The sequence below is a fragment of the Carcharodon carcharias genome, chromosome 22, assembly GCF_017639515.1.
Source record: "Carcharodon carcharias isolate sCarCar2 chromosome 22, sCarCar2.pri, whole genome shotgun sequence".
Classification (NCBI taxonomy): Eukaryota; Metazoa; Chordata; class Chondrichthyes; order Lamniformes; family Lamnidae; genus Carcharodon; species Carcharodon carcharias.
Window position 1 is genome coordinate 21,429,816 of NC_054488.1, and position 24,891 is coordinate 21,454,706.

At 42.8% G+C, this 24,891-nt stretch overlaps 1 protein-coding gene across 7 annotated transcripts in view; it reads right to left on the reverse strand.

The window, feature by feature from the left end:
• tmem94 (transmembrane protein 94) overlaps positions 1-24,891 on the reverse strand; it is a 127,849-nt gene that overhangs the window by 60,004 nt on the left and 42,954 nt on the right. For all 7 annotated transcript variants that reach the window (XR_005946578.1, XM_041216789.1, XM_041216790.1 and 4 more), the window contains 7 exons: positions 23,902-24,104; positions 22,015-22,166; positions 8,959-9,061; positions 5,588-5,674; positions 2,802-2,918; positions 1,550-1,606; positions 890-994 (listed from right to left, as the gene is read on the reverse strand). Coding sequence is in view for 6 of the 7 variants with exons in the window: in XM_041216789.1 (XP_041072723.1) it covers positions 890-994; positions 1,550-1,606; positions 2,802-2,918; positions 5,588-5,674; positions 8,959-9,061; positions 22,015-22,166; positions 23,902-24,104 (824 nt within the window). In the remaining variant the exon portion in view is untranslated. The remainder of the gene's footprint in view (positions 1-889; positions 995-1,549; positions 1,607-2,801; positions 2,919-5,587; positions 5,675-8,958; positions 9,062-22,014; positions 22,167-23,901; positions 24,105-24,891) is intronic.

The window sequence follows — 24,891 nt, forward strand, 5'->3', positions numbered from 1 at the left end:
TAAGAGTTTAAATTGTTTGTTCCTGTTGCTCTGATTCCTGCACCATGGGTATTGAATAATTTCCAAGAATGGTTTGTCCCAGGGGTATATGAAAGGACAGAACCTAATAGAAATACAAGAAGCATCAACAGCTCAACAGGTTGTCTTTTGGCTGCAGTGATATCAGCTGCAACTGGTGCTAATTGGTGATGAAAAAAAGAGAACACTACAAATTGGACCTTTCTACACTTGGGACATAGCAGTTCCTAGGTAAAGCTCAGCCAGTGCTGGAGCTCCAGATCAACACCTAGGAATGAAATAATGAACAGAAAATGCTGGAAATGCTCAGCAAGCCAGGCAGCATCCTTGGAGAGAGAAACATTTGATTTTTTTTTGTCAGAATGGGAAAAAGTTAATCATTCAATAGGTGCTTAATGTTTTTAAAACATCTGTAACATTTTTCGGATGGGTCATCGGACCTGAAAGGTCAACTATCTCCACAAATATTGTCTCATCTTACAGTTTCCAGCATTTTCGATTTATATTTCAGATTTCCAACATCCACAGTATTTGTATTTGCATGAGGAATAAAATTATGTTCAATTCCAGATTATGCAGTGCCGGCACTCTGTAAACAGCCTTTGCTTGGTGCCAGTTAAGTGCCTGCTCTCTTACAAGATGTTGGTATTTGCAGGGCACTCTTTCAATGATCTCAAGAATTGAAAGGTAACTTTCCTTGTGAATTTCTCAGTAGTGCTATTATGGCAAGCACTACCATTAAGCCAATAGGCAAAACTGATTTTCCACAGATTAGAAGAAGTTTGCATACTTCACACATTTGGTTAGAGAAGGCTCATAATTAGCTGTTACCAAGGGCATGAACTAAAACAATGGATGGCCAAATACTCACTGTAACAGAGCCCAGGTTCTGAAGCAGACTGGAAGTGTAGCACAAGGTAAGAGATCTTCCTCGCAGTAGTGACAGAAAGTGACTCCAGATGCAGAATATCATTTCCTGTCAGGGGAAAATAGGATTTATCCAATTACAGAATCATTATGCAGAACGGAGAGGTAGGAGCAAGGCCATAGACAACAGATTTTACAATTCATTTTAAACAATAAAAATGGCACATTCTGGCTCATTTTAAGCTGTATTCCATCCCAGGCAGCGGTTTGCCTGTAACCTGCCTGAAAGTGCATAAATAACAGCTCCAAGGTTAAAACACATCTAACATTCATATCTCTCCAACAAGTTCATTATATTAAAAGTAACTGGAATACAGTCAAGGAAACTCATTGCAGAAAAGTCTCTCAGTCTAGTCTTTGTCATAGTTAATACCAAAAATAAAAACAAAATCACCAATACTGGTGCATTGACAGGCAACAGTTATCTCCGTTCATACTTCTTACACTCCAACTCCCCTCAGAAAACATGCTTTGCTTGATAGCTGGCCATTCATTAGGATAACAGAATGAGTGAATAAAAATATAATTGAGTCAGGTGAACACAGGTTACAGAAAGCATACAAAAGGATAGAAGATCCTCAAAGAAGCAACTCAAAGTCTATACCTTCGAAGTAACCACTTCAGTGTAGCTGCTGAGTGTGTCCTCGGAGAATTTTGCCAACTGGAAGAAGAGAACAGCCAATTACATACAACTCCAATTACAGCTAATGAATCTACAACTTTAAAACGAAGTATCAAAGGTTTATTTAGTCTAGAGTATGGAGTCAGACCTGTAATTCCCTTAATATTCCAGAGTCCAATCCCTAATCCCAAATACAGCACAATAGGGGCCTTCTTGGATGCAGAGACGGGTATGAAAAAGGCCAGTTTATCCATAGGGAGCATTGGATACCCTTTCACTTGCTAGCTGATAGTATTAGTTCCATTGGGCAAGGTGAAAATTATTTCCAGACGCAACATTAATTCCTGAACTTTGTAATACTGCATAACCAACCAACTCCTCAGAACTTTTCTTCCCTTCCCAACAGCCTCTTCAAGATGCAATTCGATACTGTGCACCATTCTGACCTCCATCACTAACGACTGGACAAAACAACCTAAAGGTTGACTGAGAAGGTGATAAACCCATCCTCCTACAGCTCAGCCTGGATACCAAAGTCAAGAAACACAATGGCTTCATCAACTATATATAAGAATATACACCAAGTTATAAATGGGCATCTAAATATGTTACTACTTCAAAGTTTCTGTATCACTGCAGTCTTAACCATTCAATAGTTTTACAAATATTTGCAAATAATAACATCCCATTTCCCTATCACCTCTGAGCCTGCTGACCTACATTAGCTTCCTGGTCAAGCAATGTCTTGATTTTAAATTTCCTATCTTTGTTTTCAAATCACTCTATGGCCTGGTCCCCCCAATCTCTAAGTCTCACCTCGCCTCAAATTCTGGCCTCTTGCACATTCCCAATTTTAATTGCTCCACCACTGGCGGCCGTGCCTTCAGTTGCCCAGGTCCTTAGCTCTGAAATACCCTTGCTATAACCCTCTGCCTTTCTATCTCGGTTTCTTCTTTTAAGGTACTCCAGAAAACCTATCTGACTGAACTTTTGGTTATTTGATCTATTATCTCCTTGTGTGGCTCGGTGTCATACTTTGTTTTGTAATGCCTGTGAAGCACCTTGGGATGTTTCATTATGTTAACGGCGCTATATCATTTTTGTTGTTTGTATCTTGAGAAGCCAATAAGAAAATGTATTTAAAACAAACATCAGCTGAGTATCACACTCCTTTTCATCCATCAAATTTGTTGCAGCCCCACATTTCTTAATTCTAGACAGGAAAAATACTTACCAGGCCAACTGGAGGAGCCTTGCTGAACTGTGCTAAGACTCTAGCCTCTCCATAGGCTGTGACGAGCACCCACACCACAGGGAAGAGCAAGGGAAGGATAGGCAGAACGCCATTCACCTAAACACAAAAAGTGATCTGTACTATGTAATCAACTATAAAACATAATTCAGATCACAGAGCCACAACACAAGCAAATTATTAGGATTAAAATCAACAAGTTGGCATTACTTCAGAATAAGAATTAAGTGCAATTTTGACCTAGGCTGTACATCCTTTTTCTATCCAAAAGCCTAGATAACCCAGTGACAGAACAGTTAATCATGTTGCAAAATTTAAAGAATTATGCACAATATAAGCAGAAAGGTTCCCCTATGTTGCTTTTGCTCTGGTTGTGGCCAGGGATGGGGGAGGGGTGTGTGCAGGGAAGGGGCCAGTGCTAATGCAAGTTAACAAGAATCTGCAACCATACTCGCAAGTTCATCGCAACAATTTTCTAGCAAGACCTGCGGTGGGACTGACAGCAATATATATCATTGCAGCCCTTTGGGAATTCAACACTGTGCTACACTGTACAGCATACATAAGGCTATCATATTAGTGCTCAAAGACATGCACTGTGATTACTAACTTCCATAATATAAATAAAGGCTAACATGCATTTCATATTTCCAGCTGGGACACCTTGCTCGAAGGTATTGCAGGTTGGGATGTGGACGAATCCATTGCACCAAAGGTAACTGGCTCAGGCCTGCTCTGAAAATAAGGGTGGGAAGAGTAGCCCAGTTAATTGTCATCAAGAGAACAGTAGATATATGGGCCCAAAATGCCAGCAAAATCTTATTACTGCCTACCTTTTGGACTCTCTGACTTGCTTTCAAGCCCTGATCCTGGTGCAAAGCCCAGCATCAGTTGGACACCCTTCAGCTGCAACGTGAAGAGATTTTGAGCTGGGAGGCTGGGGATCACCGTTGCCCTCGCAGCACAAGTCCCAAACCCTTCTTTTTCCTCACCTTTGCACTCAAGGAATAGACACATCCTCTGGGGCAAGTCAGCCCCAAAACATGCTTCAATAAACACCCCAATGTTGTACCACACAAAAGTGTACTTTTGATAATCAATCAAAGAAGCCAGCAGATTAAAATCCTTGTAAATTCAGCACTGACCAATTCGTTACCATGTCAAGGCTGACGGTAACCAAGAATTAGCTTTATCTAACAATTCAAGTGGCTGGACCTTATAATTTTAAGGATTGCACTCACTAACCACTATGGCTGAAACTTATGTTCCCTGAGGGTGGGGGGCAGGGAGCAGTGGGGACATATAAAATTGAGCGTAATCTTACGGATGCCAATCTTGGTCCCTACCCACCCGACCTTGTGCAATTTGACACACAACAAGGGAGGTGCCCACTCATGGGCCATTGAGGCCCTTCAGCTTTTTAAAAAATTCTTTCACGGATGTGAGCATCGGTGGCCAGGTCAGCATTTATTGCCCATCCCTAATTGCCCTCGAGAAGGTAGTGGTGAGCCGCCTTCTGAACAACTGCAGTCCATGCGGTGTAGGTACAATCACAGCGCTGTTAGGGAGTTCCAGGATTTTGACCTAGCGGCAATGAAGGAATGGCGATATCGTTCCAAGCCAGGGTGGTATGTGGCTTGGATAGGAACTTGCAGGTGGTGGTTTTCCATGCGTCTGCTGCCCTTGTCCTTGAGGGGTAAGGGGTCATAGGTTTGGAGGGTGCTTTTGAAGGAAGTCAAAAAAGCCAGTTAATGGCCATTTATGGGCTTCTTCCCTGCCAACCCACACCTTTTCCCTGCAGCTGGTGGAGGCTGGCATCAAGTGGGAAGCCCGGCAGCTTTCACTGCTTGGGTGGGGTAAGAGTATCGCCTTCTTGGCCCCCCCAGGCTCATTGGAGAGGCTCCAAAAGTCCTCCCCCCCCCCCCCCCGCCCCAAAACAAACAAACTCACCACAGTGTCCAACTCCAGCAAATATCTCAGCTAGGGACTGGATGCAGTTCCAGGAGTGGCCACAGCTCCTGGTGGCACTGCTGCGAACAAAGGAAGCTAGACTTCCTCCTCAGATGAGTCAAAAGGTCCAGCTCAGGCAAATTAACAGTCCACCAACCGTTAAATTGCTGGTGGGCAAGCTGTCGGAGGGGTGGTGGGTTTGCTCCCGATATTTACACTGGGGTGGGGGGGGTTGAGGGGAGCAGGGACTCTGGCACAATGTAAAATTCCACCCTATATCTTTGCTCACCTCCCAAGGACACACGTCTACAGGCATGGACACACAAGGAAATATATCAGGGAAGAATAGTAATCACTGAATTTGCATTTACATAAAATTTTATGCAGTCTCCCAGAAACACCTCAAAAACACTTCACTTACAATTATTTACTTTGAAAAACAATGTCTTATTATGCAGACAAACATGACCATTTTGCCATTCTGCATACTAATAGATCCCACATACAGCAAGGAAATAATGTGTTGGCTGAGATAGGAATGTTGACCAGGATATCTTGAGAAGTCTTTGCTTTCCTTTGAATAGTGACATGAACATCCTCAATGTTTCCCCGAGCTAGTGAAATAGGAATTGTAGGACTCGGTTTAACATCTCTTCTGAAGACCAGCTCTGACAATGCAGTACCCCCATTTCAGTAATGATTGGGAAATCAGCTTATCAGGCTGTGCTGAAGTCCTGATGGGAGACATTAAATAATATTGTCCTACAATGAGAAACTTGCGTGGTTGCTCTTCATTATAAAAAGGGTTACAGACTTGCCTGAAGCTGAAAGAAGGTGAACTGCCAACTGCCAATTCCAGGTGCTTTGAATGCAAATCGCACAGCGTTTGTAATCAGAAACGAAGCCTTAAAAAAAAAAGGAACAGGGAGACTGTTAATAATTTCCTTCATGGTTAATAGGAAACCACTCATCACATCATACAGCAGGAGATCCTCTGCCAGAATCACCTTACCTGATTACTGCACAAACTGGCTAAAAGCAGTTACAGGTACAGTACCCCAAATCTAGCCGCCCAAAAACCAGACATTTTTCTCTCCGTGGGCGCTGCTCAACATTTACAGCACTTTATATGTTATCAACATTAAAGATGGCCACTGAGATTGCTCTGCACATGCGCAATGCTTTGTGCCGATGCAGAGCATTCGCTGACATCATTCCGATGCACCAGCAGAGACCTGATCTGTAAAAGTCCATCCATGTCAAACTTGTATCAAGACCAAGTTCAAAAATGGGAATACTTGCCTATAGTCGGGCACTGGGACAAGTGTTTAAAGAGTTTGATGATGAACTGATCAAAATGGTTGCATTCTCAGACACATTAGCTTCTTATTATAGGTTCACCAGAATGAAAATGTGAAATTTAAACGGGTGATCCGAAATCTGGGAAGATCCAAAATCAGGCATGGCCTCAGTCCCCAAGTTGCCAGATTTGAGGTACTGTACCTATATTTTGAAGTACGTTCATTTTTTTTGTGATATTTAAAGCCATGTGCTAGAATTTAACTATTTTGTGACAACATTTACTGACTAGGCAGCCAATTCTGGGTTACACTGAAACTTTACCATTAGGTAAAGAGAAACCATACTGCACAATTTCTACAGTTGTATGTAAATGCAGCCTCCTCTAAAAGGGCACCAAGGAAGTCACTTTAAACCGGTCTGCATACTGACATCACTCCTAAATACATGGAATTTAAGGCATTGAAGAGGACATTTGGCCTAAATGGTCTATGCTGGTGGTTATGCTCCACACAAGCTTCCTCCCACCCTACTTCATATAACTATATCAGCATATCCTTCTTTTCTTCCTTCCTCCCTTATTTAGCTTCCCCGTAAATGCATCCATACTATTTGTCTCAATTACTCCATGTGGTAGCGAGTTACACATTCTAACCACCACACCCTGGGCAAAAAAGCTTCTCCCGAATTCCTTCTATGATTTATTAACTATATGTGCAGTTTTGGAATCCACCACAAGTGCAGAAGTTATGAACTCTTACTAAAGTCAGCTCTACTTGTCTTTCTGGAAGATTATTCTAAACATTTCAAGTAAAGTAGTAGTTGCTGGCAATCCTTGAAATTATATCACAAACATAGCTTCACAGGGTTTTAGATCTGAACCAATTTTTAAAAGGCTAACAAAATTAGGCTATTGCACAAAATAGAACTCTACGAACTATATCCCATTGAGTAAGAATTCTGCTTTTATGAAACAACAAAAACAAATTTGTACTGGTTCTTTGCTAACATCTGGATTGCCTTCTTTGGCTGGGACAGTTCAATCTGTGATGTCATGCCCAGAAGACAGGAAGGAAAATATACGATGTCTCTATCATCCTGGCTACTTTATAAAATTATTATTTTTACATGGACAAAGGTTTTTCACTGACTGAAACCTGACTAGCCACAGCTCACACAAATGGAATTTCTAGACTTCAGAAAACAGCAGGGATCCTGTCATCTCCAAAGAAGTGCAAATGCCCCCTGTGACTGCAGAGATCGAATTCCAAGGAATTGTACAAAAACCCTTTACATTTCTAAGGCAGAGCTCTGACCAATGGGGATGACATATCTGCGAGGACAAAGGGGCCCTGAAACCAGTAAAATATATCAATGGATACAACATTAGCCATCTCAAAAATCCAGACCAGGAATACACATACTTTGTCTACATCAAGGCAAAAAAAGTGGGAGTTATGTCACATGCCCCCTCCCCGCCCCTCACCCACAAAAGCTGGGAACCTATAATATTGCCTTGTGGAGCTGAATCCAGGCAGTCTGCCATCTTCCATAGCAGCAGCAGAAACAGAGCCCTCTCTAGGTTTAATTTGCCTGGCCCTCATCTGCACTGCTTCCTACTGGAACACCTGAACTTCTGTATCAGTGCCAACTGCAAGGCTAGCTCATTTCTTTGTCCTTCTCCCATTGTGGAAGTCAGCATTACTGGAAAAGTGGATCACCCTGCATCAGTTTAACCGACTAACCTCTCAATCAATATACACCATTGGACTTTTGATTCTGGACTCTGAACTCACACGAAACAATAATTCTTATTTTGCCTGTGGTCTTTGCCTTGTACCACTTTCTTTCTTTCTCTTTTATTGTGAATGCATTTTGAGTGTGTGCAAAATAAACTAATCCTCTGATTTTATCCTATCTCGTGTTTGCATGAGGTTATTAATAGAGGATTGGATCACTCCAAAAACTGAGGGGTTAGGGAAAATATGCCACCCCCCTATAAAAGGGGAAATCAAAAATCAAAACACCTGTTTACAGGTGGGGGGTGAGGGGCAAAATTCAGGGCTGTTTTAAATTAAAACCCTTCCTGCCCGTAACAGTGGACAGTTCCACCACTGGAGCTTCGTCATCAGACAGAACACAACATGAAACAGGAAAATGTTACAAGGTTTTCTCAGTGGGAAACATCATGCTAGTGATGTTATATAATCAAAGCAGCTCCAGCTTCAATCTCTGGGTTAGGCAGTCTTATTTAAGAGGCAGGAATTCTATACTTGGAAGGGTGAGTTAAAAAAAAATCAACTGAGATTCCTGCTCTTGCTCATCTGCCAGAGGCCTCAGCTAAAAACCACATGGACAGGAACAGGCCCAGCTCTGATGTTCTGCATGATTGAACAGCCTGCTGAATCTAACTGGTCAGGCATACCTTAAAAAAAATTACTGTAGGATCTGATGCGCTTGAGAACTGTCCCCAGTACAATTCAAGGTCTATAGGAAAAAGGTGAAGAAAATTAGAAGGGCAATTTTTTTTTTAAGTTTTCTGAGACCATCAAACTTGCCTCCTCAGATTCAAACTGCCCTTTTGGATATGCAGTGATCTGATGGGACTCGGGTTTAAGGAACATGGAATTGTAGCTTTTCACCTCTCTGGAGGATAGGAAACTAAGTACAAAGGGAAAAACATGTTTAGGGATGGGGAACATAATGCAATTAAAGCAATATGCTGCTGCAGTTGCTCAGTTGCGACATCATTTAAATACTCTATTGTACGTTGGGAGCTTTGTTTGCAAGGAACTGATGAACCAATTACTCCAGAGTTTATGTGGTCTTTTACAATTCAAAATCAACTCAACAATTCTGGAATGTAAACATGGATATGAAAATGACTTACCAGAACAAAAGGAACTGTGTATTTTTCCATTGCTGACTGTACAGTGTAACGCTCATTGTCAAGTGCAGTGACAGGCCGAGATAGTGCTAGGTCCAGGCTCCGCCTGAGAAACAGAACAGGACAGGGATGACTTTTATACAGCAAGACAGATTTTAAAAAGGGGAAAACAAAAAGACAATGGTTCCACAGAGTTTTTTTCTATTTCCAGGGCCAGTAAGTCATAGCAACAAGCAGAAATAGCCAAAGAGTGAAAATGCATCGAAGTGATATTGGATGGAGATCAGTGTAGAGCATTAACCTGGTTTGCAAATCTGCCTGACTGATAGGATCACAATCTCCTCTCCCTGGCAGGTGTAAAAGCATGAAACTCTTCACATAAGCACCACAGAATATATTAAAATACTACCTCTCCTTGACCTGTGTATTTAACTTGATTAATTACAGGAAACTACTCAATGGGGGCAGGAATGGGCAAATAAATGTTCTTAATCAAAGATGATTTTCACACAGCACCCTCAACATCATCGGTGGATGTAAGCTTTGCCTCTGTAGCTTTAAGTTTTTTAAATCAAAGAATCCCAGTCCCAGGGCTGAAAGAGAGATGATGTCTCAAATCAGGAAGCAATTGAGTTCCTGTAAGTGATGTTAGCATCTTCTGCCTTAGCATCTGGGGGGGGCGGTGAGGGGAAGAATAGAAAAACCATTCAGGATTCCTGCATCTCACGAACAGGTGAACCCTGCAACTAAGAGGAAGGCTGTAGAAGCTGAGACAGAACAGGATAGAACTCAGCTGCAATGTTTCCTGTGGTCAAAGCAGCCTGTTAATGTTTACACTCATGGCTGTGTAGGGCGAATGGTTACTTGAGCAGGTACAAGCAGGAGTGCCAACTCCGGGTGGATGCATTCCTGGAGGTTTTATCACAACACTTTCCACCACGAACCCCTCATTATCACACTCCTGCCATGGGTCCATCTGCCAGGTACGCTGTCTACCCATTTCTTTATTCTTTCATGGGATATCCCTAAATATCCTTGAACTGAGTGGCATGCTAGGCCATTTCAGAGAGCAGTTAAGAGTCAACCACACTGCTGTGGATCTGGAGTCATATGTAAGACCAGGTAAGTATGGCAAATTTCCTTCCCTAAAGGGCATTAATGAACCAGATGGGTTTTTACAACAATCAATGATAGTTTCACGGTCACTATTACTGAGACTAGCTTTCAATTCCAGATTTATTAATTGAATTTAAATTCCACCAGCTGCCCTGGTGGGATTTGAACCTATGTCCCCAGAGCATTAGCCTGGCCCTCTGCATACTAAATCCAGTAACATTACCACTATGTAGCCATGCCAATTGGAAACGGAATGGACTCTTTGGCCCTGATATTTCTTGGGTAAGTAGCGAGGGGAAGTAGTAAGGAAAATCCAGAGACTCTGGGGAAACAGAGGATCTGGGTTAAATTCTAATTTCTTACTCCTGTTTCCTGCCTGGTTGGGCAGACCGATAGGCTGGCTACCTGCTGGACGGGAATACCAAGTAGCAGGAGGCTCCAGCCAACGATGGTCAATCAGGAGGAAGAAATTATGCCATGGGTAGGGGTGCATAAGAAAGAGAGCCCTAGGCAATGGTGCTAGAGAGGTCAGGGCTCAGGGTGGGGTGGGGTGGGGGTGGGGGGGCAGGTCATCCATCACAGCAGTAAGAGAGACCGCAATTAATAGAAGGGAGGCCAAAAGCTTCCCTGAGGAGCCATGGAGAACTCTGGCTCACTAGGGGTACTATAAAGAGCACAAATTAGCTAGGGACGGTAACTCCATTTCATTGTCAGGTTTCCTAAGCCCTGGAAGCTTGGCCAGCAGCTGTTAAATTTAATCAGGTTCCAAACTGCACTGGGAGTTCCAAATAAAAAATGATAATGAAATGTCCCACCTCCCCAATAATGAGTTACACACAAGTATTGCCATTCACTGCTGTAAAAATAGCCACAGGTCTGAAGTTGGCAGGGTAGGGATGTGTTTCTAGATTATACATTTTTAAACATCCCCCATTCATCATTGGGGAAGGGGAGGTGGGGTTTGGCTGTTTTAACAGGCTTTTATTTATTACCCAGTTGGATTACTCTTGGCTGTTGGAGATGAGTGGAAAAGTACCCTACATCACTAATACTTTTTATAACAAATGGAAGTGTTCAAGGAAAATGGAAAAGACACGATTCCCTTTTATGGCTCCATGATTTTACTCTCTGCTCACAGCAGTGGCAAGGTTCAGCTTCAATTCCTGGTGACTCGAGGAAAATCCTGGGGGTTGGTAACCCTAGGTACAAAAGGGCATGTTAGCGTCTAAGGAACTGCACACCAGCATCGGGAGACAAAGGGACAAAAAAATCTGGGTGGAAAAATGAATGAAAATTATGCAGTTACTATGGTTACTCTGATGCACATTTTGAAAGGTTTTTGTACAAAAAGTTCACACTTTGGGTGGCACAATGATGGGTTTGAGGAGAGCAGCAAGCAAGGCTTCAATACTTTATAATGGCTCTGCATGGAGTGTTTGTTTCTCCACTGGGAGTTGAAGTTTAGAATAAACTGACAGAAGGCTTATTAGGGGCAATGATACAATCCAGGGTAATGGTTATGGACATGAGAAGTAGGTCTAAAGACTCAAAAGCTTTTTGCCCCATTTTAGAAAAGTGCATTCAACAGTTACGACACCATTATAAGTCCTTCCATGGTATGAGTGAAGATGTTTATCTGCTTCCAAAGGTACACAGCATTACCTTTCTGAAAAAAATTAGAAGTAATCTGCCACTGAGGGCACATGAAAAATCTATAATTAAGTTCAGAATGACTAAGCACAGAGAAATTTGAATCAATTAGAGAGGCAACATGGATTTGTAAGTTGTAGGTTATGTCCAATAAACCTAACTGAATTTATGAGAAGTAACTGAAGTAAACAGGGAGTTGTTTAATAGTGCACTTCCTATGGGCTCCCATAAGGCATGCAATAGGAGACTGCTAGCTAAAATTTAAGTTTATGGAACTGAAGGCAAATTATTGACTTGGTTAGTAGATTGGTTATGTGGCAGAAGACAAGTGTCACAATGAATCACAGCCCTGAATTACTTACCGGCATATGAAACTTTTTAAAAGAAAGATTTGTGTTTTTTAAAAAACTGACAAACAAGCAAAAAACAGGCTGAGAATGTAAAAACCACTTTCTCGAAAATTCCTATGTGGATTATACTTGACCGATTAGTTCAGGGAGAACATGGAATGTCGCACCTAAAAAGGTGTCAAGGCCTACTTCAGACAGAGACACTTGAAAAGGAGAGGTGCATTGCAAAAGGCTGAACTTTAATCTCCTGTGGGTTGCAGAGACAATAGAGACAGATTACCACATCTCAGCAGAAACCATTTCCTGTTGAGTTATATCTTAATGTGGAAGTGATCTGAGTTGAAAGAAAGCGGATTCTGGGTGAAAGACATGTTTGTTTTTCCCTTCCAGGAATACACAAGAAAATGGGTAAAAAAAGTCAGCTGCAAACCTGATTGGTGTATTCCAGTTCTGGTGTGCTAGTGTGCACGTCACAGAAGATCATCAACTAGGCATCTCTGCAGCTTGCAGGTAAAAAGCTATCCTTCTCTCTGTGGCTGGAGACAAGTCAGCAAAGCCAGTCAGAAAGGAAGCAAGACAGCTCCTTTAGCTAATCTGCAGAACCAAGTATCTCCAAACCAACTACTCAACTGCCATCAGCTCTACGGGAATCACCCAACCTAATGGCAGCAACGTTTCACCATCTACTCCTCATGGACAAGCCAAAGTCTGATTTGTATATCTTTTTAAACTTTTATTTTGGACTCAAATTCTTATTTCTGATCTATGTATCTGTCTTGAATATGTATTTTTTTCCCCCTCGGGCTTTTAGTAACCAATAAACTTACTCTTTCTTTGACTCAAGAAAGCCTGGTTAAATTGGCTCCTTCTAAAATAAATACATTTGGGCTGGGAAAAGGTATCCACGAGGGAAGGGATCCTTTTTAAACTAATCTTGTTGTGACCAACCAAAAGTGGGGGGGTGGCGGTTGAATAAAGATGGGGAGCCAGCTCATTCCTCCTCACCCAGGAACAGAACAAAATTGGGGGACCTCGCCTGGGGACCGGTTGTAACAGTGGGGATAATGCTAAATTCTCAAATTGGAAGGAAGTGACTCAAGGTGTCCCAAATGGATCTGTGCTGGGGACTCAACTATTCTGTTATTTATTGATGAACTTCGATTACAATGGAGAGCCATATATCCAAGCTTGTCAGTAACATAAGATTAGTGTAGACAGGAGCATAAAATTAATAAACATTGGGTAAGTGAGTGAGCAAAATTGTGGTAGATGGATTTCAATGCAGGTTAAGTGAGAGGTCGTCCTTCTGGACCAAAAAAGTATACACTGAGTACTGCTTAAATGAAGAAGCAGGAAAAGAAGAGCTCTAAAAAGAGTCCATCTACACAGATCACTAAAATGCAGCATTCATACACAAATGATCAAAAAGGTTACAGTTTTAAGACCACAGTCACTGCTTTCCATCTCAGTAACCGACTGGCTAACAAAACTCTAGGTCCCCTTTGTGGCTAACCAGTTAAGAACAAACCCCAAGAATCTTGGAATCAACCTGGACTGCAACCTCATGTCACAAATGCCTATAAAGAGTCACAGAAAAGACCAAGACCAGAGTAAACATTACTCAGAAACTAGCAGACACCAGCTAGGGATCCAGTGAAGACACACTGTACTGCTAGCCCTGCTGTTGTGTATCCATCAGCAGAATACTGCTCTCTTCCATGTGGGCAAAGAATAACCACACAAAACACTTGGACTCTGCCCTCAACACATCAATGTTAATGATCAGTGGTACACTGTAATCATCACCTGTACAACAGCTCCCAGTCCTGACTAATAATCTACTTCCTGACATGCGCCAGAAGGCATAAGCGCTGAAAGAGTTGGGCCACACCAAAGGCAACCCAGAACTGCCAACCCATGAAGACCTCGGTAAAACTGCCGAATACGTGACTCAAATCACGCAAACCTTCCCGAAGTTCTGTGAATGCTTTAAGTGATGCAAATTTTGACAAAAAGGACAAATAGCACTACCTTTGAGCTGACACCAATATTGCCAAAAATCTGGTGAGTGATCCAACAGTAGAACCTCCAGAGATCAATCTCCTCAAAAAGTGGTCTACATTCAACAGGATCTGCCCTCTCCATGCAAGGACATGACATCACATTCCCCACAAATGAAATTTCAAGGACAGCCCAACACATGACTGTGGTCACCCAAACCAAACTGTGTCTGCCCGAAGAACCGGAAAGGGCTATCTGGCTAGGTGGCTACTTGTTGGCTGGCAGAGATGCGATGGGCTGAATAGCCACCTTCCATGCTGTAAATTTCTATGATCCTGTACAAAGCCCAGGTTAGACACATCTGGAGTTCTATCACCATAACTTAAAAAGGATATAATGGAAGGAATGCAGCAACAGATTCACAAGAACATCAACCAGGGCTCCAATGGTTAGATTATGAAGGGAAATCATATAAATTAGGTTTATACTCCCTGGAAAATAAAAGTTTAAAGGGTGATTTGATTTAACCTTTTAGGATTATGAAGGTACTTGAGAAGACAGATAAAAATACAACTTTTTCTGCTGGTGGGGAGGTTGGCAAGTGGACATAACCTTAAAATCAGAGTCAAGCCATTTAGGAAAATTGTAAACAAAAACAAAAATACCTGGAAAAACTCAGCAGGTCTGACAGCATCTGCGGAGAGGAACACAGTTAACTATTTGAGTCCACATGACTCTTCAACAGAACTAAGGAAAAATAGAAAAGAGGTGAAATATAAGTTGGTTTAAGTGGGGATGGGGCAGGTAGAGTTAGATAGAGAGCCAGTGATAGGTGGAGATAACCAAAAGATGATATAGACAAAAGGACAAAGAGGTGTTGAAGCTGGTGATATTATCTACGGAATGTGATAATAAAGGTACAAATAGCCTTAGTGGGGGTGGGGTGGGGGGAAGGGATTGAAATAGGCTAAAAGGCAGAGATAAAACAATGGATAGAAATACATTTAAAAATAATGGAAATAGGTGGGAAAAGAAAAATCTATATAAATTATTGGAAAAAAAAGGGGATCGGAAAGGGGGTGGGAATGGAGGAGAGAGCTCATAATCCAAAATTGTTGAACTCAATATTCAGTCCAGAAGAAAAACAGAATTACCTGGAAAAACTCAGCAGGTCTGGCAGCATCGGCGGAGAAGAAAAGAGTTGACGTTTCGAGTCCTCATGACCCTTCGACAGAACTTGAGTTCGAGTCCAAGAAAGAGTTGAAATATAAGCTGGTTTAAGGTGTGTGTGTGGGGGGCGGAGAGATAGAGAGAGAGAGAGGTGGGGGGGGGTGTGGTTGTAGGGACAAACAAGCAGTGATAGGAGCAGATCATCAAAAGATGTCAACGACAATAGTACAATAGAACACATAGGTGTTAAAGTTAAAGTTGGTGATATTACCTAAACGAATGTGCTAATTAAGAATGGATGGTAGGGCACTCAAGGTATAGCTCTAGTGGGGGTTTTTTTTTATATAATGGAAATAAGTGGGAAAAGGAACATCTTTATAATTTATTGGAAAAAAAAGGAAGGGGGAAACAGAAAGGGGATGGGGATGGGGGAGGGAGCTCACGACCTAAGGTTGTTGAATTCAATATTCAGTCCGGAAGGCTGTAAAGTCCCTAGTCGGAAGATGAGGTGTTGTTCCTTCAGTTTACGTTGGGCTTCACTGGAACAATGCAGCAAGCCAAGGACAGACATGTGGGCAAGAGAGCAGGGTGGAGTGTTAAAATGGCAAGCGACAGGGAGGTTTGGGTCATTCTTGCGGACAGACCGCAGGTGTTCTGCAAAGCGGTCGCCCAGTTTACGTTTGGTCTCTCCAATGTAGAGGAGACCACATTGGGAGCAACGAATGCAGTAGACTAAGTTGGGGGAAATGCAAGTGAAATGCTGCTTCACTTGAAAGGAGTGTTTGGGTCCTTGGACGGTGAGGAGCGAGGAAGTGAAGGGGCAGGTGTTGCATCTTTTGCGTGGGCATGGGGTGGTGCCATAGGAGGGGGTTGAGGAGTAGGGGGTGATGGAGGAGTGGACCAGGGTGTCCCGGAGGGAGCGATCCCTACGGAATGCCGATAAGGGGGGTGAAGGGAAGATGTGTTTGGTGGTGGCATCATGCTGGAGTTGGCGGAAATGGCGGAGGATGATCCTTTGAATGCGGAGGCTGGTGGGGTGATAAGTGAGGACAAGGGGGACCCTATCATGTTTCTGGGAGGGAGGAGAAGGCGTGAGGGCGGATGCGCGGGAGATGGGCCGGACACGGTTGAGGGCCCTGTCAACGACCGTGGGTGGAAAACCTCAGTTAAGGAAGAAGGAGGACATGTCAGAGGAACTGTTTTTGAATGTAGCATCATCGGAACAGATGCGACGGAGGCGAAGGAACTGAGAGAATGGGATGGAGTCCTTACAGGAAGCGGGGTGTGAGGAGCTGTAGTCGAGATAGCTGTGGGAGTAGGTGGGTTTGTAATGGATATTGGTGGATAGTCTATCACCAGAGATTGAGACAGAGAGGTCAAGGAAGGGAAGGGAAGTGTCAGAGATGGACCATGTGAAAATGATGGAGGGGTGGAGATTGGAAGCAAAATTAATAAATTTTTCCAAGTCCCGACGAGAGCATGAAGCGGCACCGAAGTAATCATCGATGTACCGGAGAAAGAGTTGTGGAAGGGGGCCGGAGTAGGACTGCAACAAGGAATGTTCCACATACCCCATAAAGAGACAGGCATAGCTGGGGCCCATGCGGGTACCCATAGCCACACCTTTTATTTGGAGGAAGTGAGAGGAGTTGAAGGAGAAATTGTTCAGCGTGAGAACAAGTTCAGCCAGACGGAGGAGAGTAGTGGTGGATGGGGATTGTTCGGGCCTCTGTTCGAGGAAGAAGCTAAGGGCCCTCAGACCATCCTGGTGAGGGATGGAGGTGTAGAGGGATTGGACGTCCATGGTGAAGAGGAAGCGGTTGGGGCCAGGGAACTGGAAATTGTTGATGTGACGTAAGGTGTCAGAGGAATCACGGATGTAGGTGGGAAGGGACTGGACAAGGGGAGAGAGAAGGGAGTCAAGATAACGAGAAATGAGTTCTGTGGGGCAGGAGCAAGCTGAGACGATCAGTCTACCAGGGCAGTTCTGTTTGTGGATTTTGGGTAGGAGATAGAAGCAGGCCGTCCGAGGTTGGGTGACTATCAGGTTGGAAGCTGTGGGAGGGAGATCCCCAGAGGAGATGAGGTCAGTGACAGTCCTGGAAACAATGGCTTGATGTTCAGTGGTGGGCTCATGGTCCAGGGAGAGGTAGGAGGAAGTGTCTGCGAGTTGACGCTCAGCCTCCGCGAGGTAGAGGTCAGTGCGTCAGACAACAACAGCACCACCCTTGTCAGCGGGTTTGATGACAATGTCAGGGTTGGACCTGAGAGAATGGAGTGCAGTAAGTTCAGAAAGAGACAGGTTAGAATGGGTGAGAGGAGCAGAGAAATTGAGACGACTAATGTCGCGGCGACAGTTCTCAATGAAAAGATCGAGAGAAGGTAAGAATCCAGAGGGACGGGTCCAGGTGGAGGGAGAATATTGGAGATGGGTAAAAGGATCCGTTGAAGTGGGAGAGGACTCCTGCCCAAAGAAGTGAGCCCGGAGACGAAGACGGCGGAAGAAGAGTTCAGTATCATGCCGAGCCCGAAATTCATTGAGGTGAGGGCGTAAGCGTATGAAACTAAGTCCTTTGCTGAGCACTGAACGTTCAGCATCGGAGAGGGGAAGGTCAGGGGGTATAGTGAATACACGGCTGGGGTTGGGATTGGAAGAAAGGTTGGGGACGGAGGCACAGGCAGGGATGGAGGGTCCTAGATGGGTGTTGGTGTCGATGAGTTGTTGGAGCTTGCGTTCCTTAGCACTTGAGAGAAAGAGAGAAAGTTTCTTGTTGAGGCGTCGGATGAGCCGAAGGATAAAATGAAACTGGGGGCACGCGCAGCTTTGAAAAAGGGTACGGCGGTGCTACTGGAGGGAGAGGTCGAGTGTGTTCATATGGTGGCGCATGGCACCGAGTGTGGATTTCAGAATGTGACGGGAACAGCAGTCCGAGAAACGTTTTATGTCCCGGAGATACCTGTAATCCTGGGTGGGTTCGAAACATGAGGGGTGGAATTTCAGTTGAAATCCACGTGGGGTAAGTCGGAGACGGAGACAGTCACTGAGAAAGGAGATATGGCTGTGAAAGCGGGTTTTAGTAAACACCTTGTCAAACACTAGGAGGGAAATGGAAAGCAACGAAGGTGAGCAAGACAACAGAGAGATACGGAAATCTTGTCGCAGAGAGGACCAGAACTTCTTCAAGGAGGTAGGCATTTCTTGAAGAGCAGTGGCAGTCAATTAAACACAGAGATAAAAACAAAAAAACTGCGGATGCTGGAAATCCAAAACAAAAACAGAATTACCTGGAAAAACTCAGCAGGTCTGGCAGCATCGGCGGAGAAGAAAAGAGTTGACGTTTCGAGTCCTCATGACCCTTCGACAGAACTTGAGTTCGAGTCCAAGAAAGAGTTGAAATATAAGCTGGTTTAAGGTGTGTGTGTGGGGGGCGGAGAGATAGAGAGAGAGAGAGAGGTGGCGGGGGTCCACCTCTCCACCTTTACAGTCTAGAAGGCTGTAAAAGTGCCTAGTCGGAAGATGAGGTGCTGTTCCTCCAGTTATCCGCAAGCATGACCCAGACCTCCCTGTCACTTGCCATTTCAACACTCCACCCTGCTGTCATGCCCACATGTCCGTCCTTGGCTTGCTGCATTGTTCCAGTGAAGCTCAACACAAACTGGAGGAACAGCACCTCATCTTCCGACATCTTACATACAGCCTTCCGGACTGAATATTGAGTTCAACAATTTTAGATCATGAACTCTCTCCTCCATCCCCACCCCCTTTCCGATCCCCCCCTTTTCCAATAATTTATATAGATTTTTCTTTTCCCACCTATTTCCATTATTTTTAAATGTATTTCCATCCATTGTTTTATCTCTACCTTTTAGCATATTTTGATCCCTTCCCCCCACCCCACCCCCACTAGGGCTATCATATCTTTATTATCACATTCCTTAGATAATGTTACCAGCTTCGACACCTCTTTGCCCTTTTGTCTATGACAGCTTTTGGTTATCTCCACCTATCACTGGCCCTCTATCCAGCTTTACCTATCCCACCCCCCTTTAAACCAGCTTATATTTCACTTCTTTGCTATTTTTCCTTAGTTCTGTTGAAGAGTCATACAGACTCGAAACATTAACTGCGTTCTTCTCCACAGATGCTGTCAGACCTGCTGAGTTTTTCCAGGTATTTTTGTTTTTGTTTTGGATTTCCAGCGTCCGCAGTTTTTTGCTTTTATCTTAGGAAAGTCGGAAGTATGGTGGAACTCTTCCACAAAAAACAGTAGATTCTAGCTGAATTAATCATTTTAATTTCGAGATAGATTTTTGTTAGTCATATGTAGCAAGACATATGGAGTGAAGATGGGTGGAGAGTTACGATGGATAACTATGAGAATGGCGGAACGGGCTCAAGTCTACTCCTGTCTGTACGTTGTTCTAAGATTTCTCTAAATCTGTAACAGGCCAGTGACTGCCATTTTCAGTTAATGGCCACATTGCTAGCACATGTTGCCCTTCCCTCGGCACAGAGTAGGTATATGAACAAACTCTTAAAGCTATATTGCAGCATGGAAGCAAGCATGCATCTGCAAGCTTAATCACATGCAGCCATTTCTACTGCCCAACTGAGAACAGCAGTTCCTCAACTGACAGCTTGAAGTGTAAATAGGGAAGACTCTGTAGATCAGAGTTTATATTCACTGCAGGACTATTCCACAAGTGGATGCACAATACAAACTGCACATCACAGAATAGTAAAGCATAGAAGGCGGCCATTTGGGCTATCAAATCCACACTGGTTCTTTTGCAGAGTAATCCAGTTAGCCCTATTCCTTGCTTTCCCCGCATTCATGCAATGTTTTTCTCTTTCAAGTATTTATCCAATTCCCTTTTGAAAGCTATTTCCACTACCCTATCGAGCAGGACATTTCAAATCCTAACCACTTAAAGAAAAGGTTTTTCCCTCATGTCACCTCTGGTTCCTTTGCCAAGCAAGCTTAAATGTGTGCCCTCTAGTTATCAGCCCTTTAGCTATATCACTCCTTATTACAAATAAACAATAACACTACCCTCCCAACTTTAACTGACACCACTTAGTGCTACGTGTCTCACCAACTTTTGGCGTTAAATTGAACTTCAATGGAAATAAAGCTAACCAAATATAAATGGACTGATACCTGATACTTAGTCTCCCAATTTGAAGTTAAATGCTAGCGTGTACTACTTTAAATAAAACATTACCTAACTTAGCAAGAATATAACTGAGATTGCCAACCCATGCTTCTTTAGCTATTCAATCAGTGCAGACTGAGTATTTCTGTAGACTATAATGCGGCAAACATTACCACACAGCCATAAATCAATTGGAGGCAGAAGCAGCTCTCAGAAGTAGGCCAAGACCATTCAGCAAAGGCACACTGGGCCTTCATTTACTGAAGGAGTTGGGGCATGTAGAGAGCAGGACTAATCTGACTTGCAATCTCAGATTCCTCTGTAATGCACATTAGATGCACAAACACCAAAACAAGCTGTTCTAAGTAACTACACATTAACAGTACAAAACATGGTTCAGTCCACGTTGCTCCTTACCCAGTTATATACCGCAGTGTCTAAGGCTTCACGTGTATTTTGTTGTTCAATTCATAATTTTCCTCTGTAAAAGTGTACCAATCTATTCATTAATGTTACATCTTGAAGCACTCTACAGAGGTCTACTGCATTATTGTACTACAATGTCTATAAATCCTTGACATTGTGTAGGGAAGACTCTGTCTTGCAGCACTGTTCAGAACTAGTCTACACTGTCTACAGCTGCTCTCTGGTGTACTACATCAATCAGTCCAGAGTTCCTCTAAATTCTGTGACACTAAATTGCCTAAAGCTCCCCATGTCCTGTACTATACCCAAGTGACTACAGTTCCTTTCCTTTGATCCACTTATTAAGGAGAGCACGAGCTTTTTACCAGTCCTCAATGTTACCATTTTTCCGACAACAGATATCTAATTCCCCACCAACGATTTATTTGTTCAACACTCATTTCCAATTAGTTAATGGGCTGGGCTCCTAGCTTCCCAGTATTTATCGAGTCAGAGGTTTCTCTCTTGTCCTGCACTCTGGCTCAAGTGAATACATCTGTCAATGTCCCTGCCACTGTCATACTGTTCTCCTAATATTCATGCATGGAAAAGGTGACATGTTTGCATTTGTGTAAATACAGAAGCTTGGCATCTCATTTTTGCTTAGAGCATTTCAGAAATCCACTCATAAAACAATCAAACTATGGGCCCAGTCTCCTCTCATCCCAATCAGCAATGGTAGATTTATAAACATACATTTTTGTAACATACCCATGAAATGCACATGTACTGCACCATGCAATACTGCCACAGGGCTGTCTAGCAATGTCAATTTAATTAAAAATGCTCCATCACTGATGGAAATACTAAACGGTTAAATGTAGTTGCCCAGCATGAGCATCAGGGTCTAAGCAGTCATCTTATAAGCTCAGTGAAGCGCACCCACTGCTTGTCCAAGTTACAAGACATTTTAAATTATTTAGTGCAGCTCAACATAGGACCAGCAATCTTAGTTTGATTTCTACAGCTACTATGCAGCAATAAAATGATTGCCACAGAAAACAAATGTGATCTTTAAAGACAGACAGGGACATCAAGTATCCAGACAGGTAAATGAGTGACTAATTTAGTCAATCCTAAAGTGCAATTCTCAGGTTCAGGGATTAAAACACATTACCAATCACCACCAGAAATCTTCAACTCCTCATACCTGACGTTTTCAAGAACCGGAGTTCTCACTACTCTGAAGAGTCTATGCTGCTGAGGAGTCTCGGGTCCCTTCTTTCCTTTCCCCCTGGGTGTTGGTGGGGGGGAAAACGGGGGAAACAAATCACCAGGCTCTAGTACTATGTGCTCATCATCCTGTTTCAGACAGAGAGAAAGAGACAGAGATTCATTGCTTGATTAATGAAGCTCATGATAAGATAAAACACCCCACATCCAGTGAGACACACTGGCAGCCACTAAGGATCTGCCATATTGATCAATTTTAATCACAAAAACAAGAATCCCACTTGACTTTTTAATGTTCTTACGAACTGGAATTGAAACTTTTCTTGATCTGTGCATTTGCACAACAGAGTCTCTCCATTTCATTTAAAAATTTAACTTTGTACAAACATAAGCACATATAAATAAGTAGGCCATTCAGCCCCTTGTGCCTGCTCTGCCATTTAAGATCATAGCTGATCTGATTGTAGCCTCAATTTCACTCTCCTGTCTACCCTTTGATTCCCTTGTCAATCAAGAATCTAACTCAGCCATAAAAATATTCAAAGGCTCTGAATCCACTGTTCCCTGGCGAAGAGAATTCCAAAGACTAACAACGCTCAGAAAAAATTTCTCATCTCCATCTTAAATGGGAGACCCCTTATTTTTAAACTGTGTCCCCTAGTTCTAGTCTCACTCACAAAGGGAAAAATCTTCTCAGTATCCACCCTGGCAAGCCCCCTCAGGATCTTACGTTTCAATAAAATCACCTCTCATTCTTCTAAATTCCAATTGATATAGGCCCAACCTGTCCAGCCTTGTAGGTGTATTTCCTTTCCCTAACCTCATCGCCAAAAGTATTGTTTTACATTTCTACAACTAACTGTTTAAGTGTTAGCTATCTGCAGATCCTACAAACCTATTCAAGTCCTGCTACAGGTTTTCAGAAACATTACAATTTACTACACCTGTGCAGTTAGGAAATTAAATCTAAATTATTTATTTGTCCATTAAATAAGAGTAGCTCTAACACAGGCCTCTACTGAATATTCATCACACCATTCTGTTCCAAGAATCTAGCATTTGCCTGTGCCTTTTACTTCTTTCCCACCCATCTCTGTATTTGTGGTTTACATTCCCTCGAATCCCGTATGCTATTATCTTTGCCACAAGCCTCTGGATGACTTATCCAAAGTTTTTTGAAAATCCATATGAAATGCAACCTATGCATTTCCCTCATCTACTTACTGTTACTTATTCAAACAACTCTCTACAGTTGAGCATGACCTGCCTTATCGAAACCCATGCTGACTGCCTGATTAGTTCATAGATTTTTTAAAAATTTATTCTCTCATGAGATGTGGGCATCACTTTAACTCCCTGGAACTGAATGGCTTGATAAGCCATTCCAAAGGGCAGTTAAGAGACAACAACATTGCTGCGGATCTGGGGTCACACGTAGGCTGGATCGGAAAGGTTGGCAGATTTCTTTCCCTAATGGACATTAGTGAACCAGATAGGTTTTTATGACAATGATAGTAGCTTCATGGTTACTACTACTGAGATTAGCTTTCAATTCCATTTTCAAATTCCACCAGCTGCCATGGTGGGATTTGAACACTTGTCCCCAGGATATTAGCCTGGGTCTCTCGATTACTTTTCCAGTGACGTTACCACTATGCCACTATGGTTCACCAATTCTTAGTAATTTTAATCTTTATAGACTTTAGCAGTTTATTCGCAGTTGAAATAAGATTAATAAGCCTATAATTTCCTAGCTAATCCCCAACTCCTTTATTGAAGAATATCACAACTGCCACATCTGACCCAATTTTCCTCTCCAAAAGGCTTGGTTTCCATATTTAGTTAGAAGAAAAACAACACTCACCTTAATTCCTCTTAAAGAGGCAAAGGACTCCTGGCCAGGTCTAAGTGCAATGATATCACCTTCCACTAACAAACCTACTGGAAGATTAACCAGATGCCCATCTCGATAGGCCCAGTGGACTGACCAGGATGGAGCACAGGGCATAAAGAGGTCTGGGTACAATGCATCTTCCCATCTCAGATCCTCATTACCCATAAGTGCTTCTGTAAACATTGAAAAAGCAAAAATCAACATTTACAAGAAATCATTTTATTACTCCATGCAAATTCAAAAATTGAATTAACTTGTATGATTTAACATGACTATGTGGCACAATGAGTTAACAAACTTTCATGATCTGGACACTTGCTCAAGGCAGTTCATCTCTACATCATCCAATTCTCATGTCAGGTCATCAAGCTGAAACATTAACTTTCTCTGTCACCATAGTGCTGCCTGATGTGAATGCTTCCAGCATTTTATTTCTATGTCATAGGATCTGGATTTGAAGCCACACAAGCCAAACAAGTGAAAGTGCCCTTTCTCTATCAGCTGCATACAAAGTGTGTTGCCTAAAGTCTAAACTCAGTTCCTAGTGAACATGGGCACACACTACACTGACTCCCAGTCTGCCCTAAGATTGTGGTGAACAATGAGGGAATTTCTGCTGATGGAGGAATGGGTGCTTTTCCGGAGTTTGTAATTGAGGCTCACTCATGCTGTACTTGACCAGAGAGTGCTCAATACTGTTGCTGAGTGTAATAAGTGAAAAACATTCCATTGCCAACATTTCTGTACAGTTATTAAAAATACAACTTTACAACACTTCACTTTGCAATTCACAGCTGCTGAGATTTTCAGGCTTTCTGTCTGGGCTATAATTGAGTGTGACGCCAGCTGAAAACAATGTCTTTGGAAACAGAAATTAAGGACTCTCAAAAGTAACATCCCTGATTTTCAGCCAACCACCCCCCCCACCCTGACCCCCACCAAACCATACTCTAACATGTT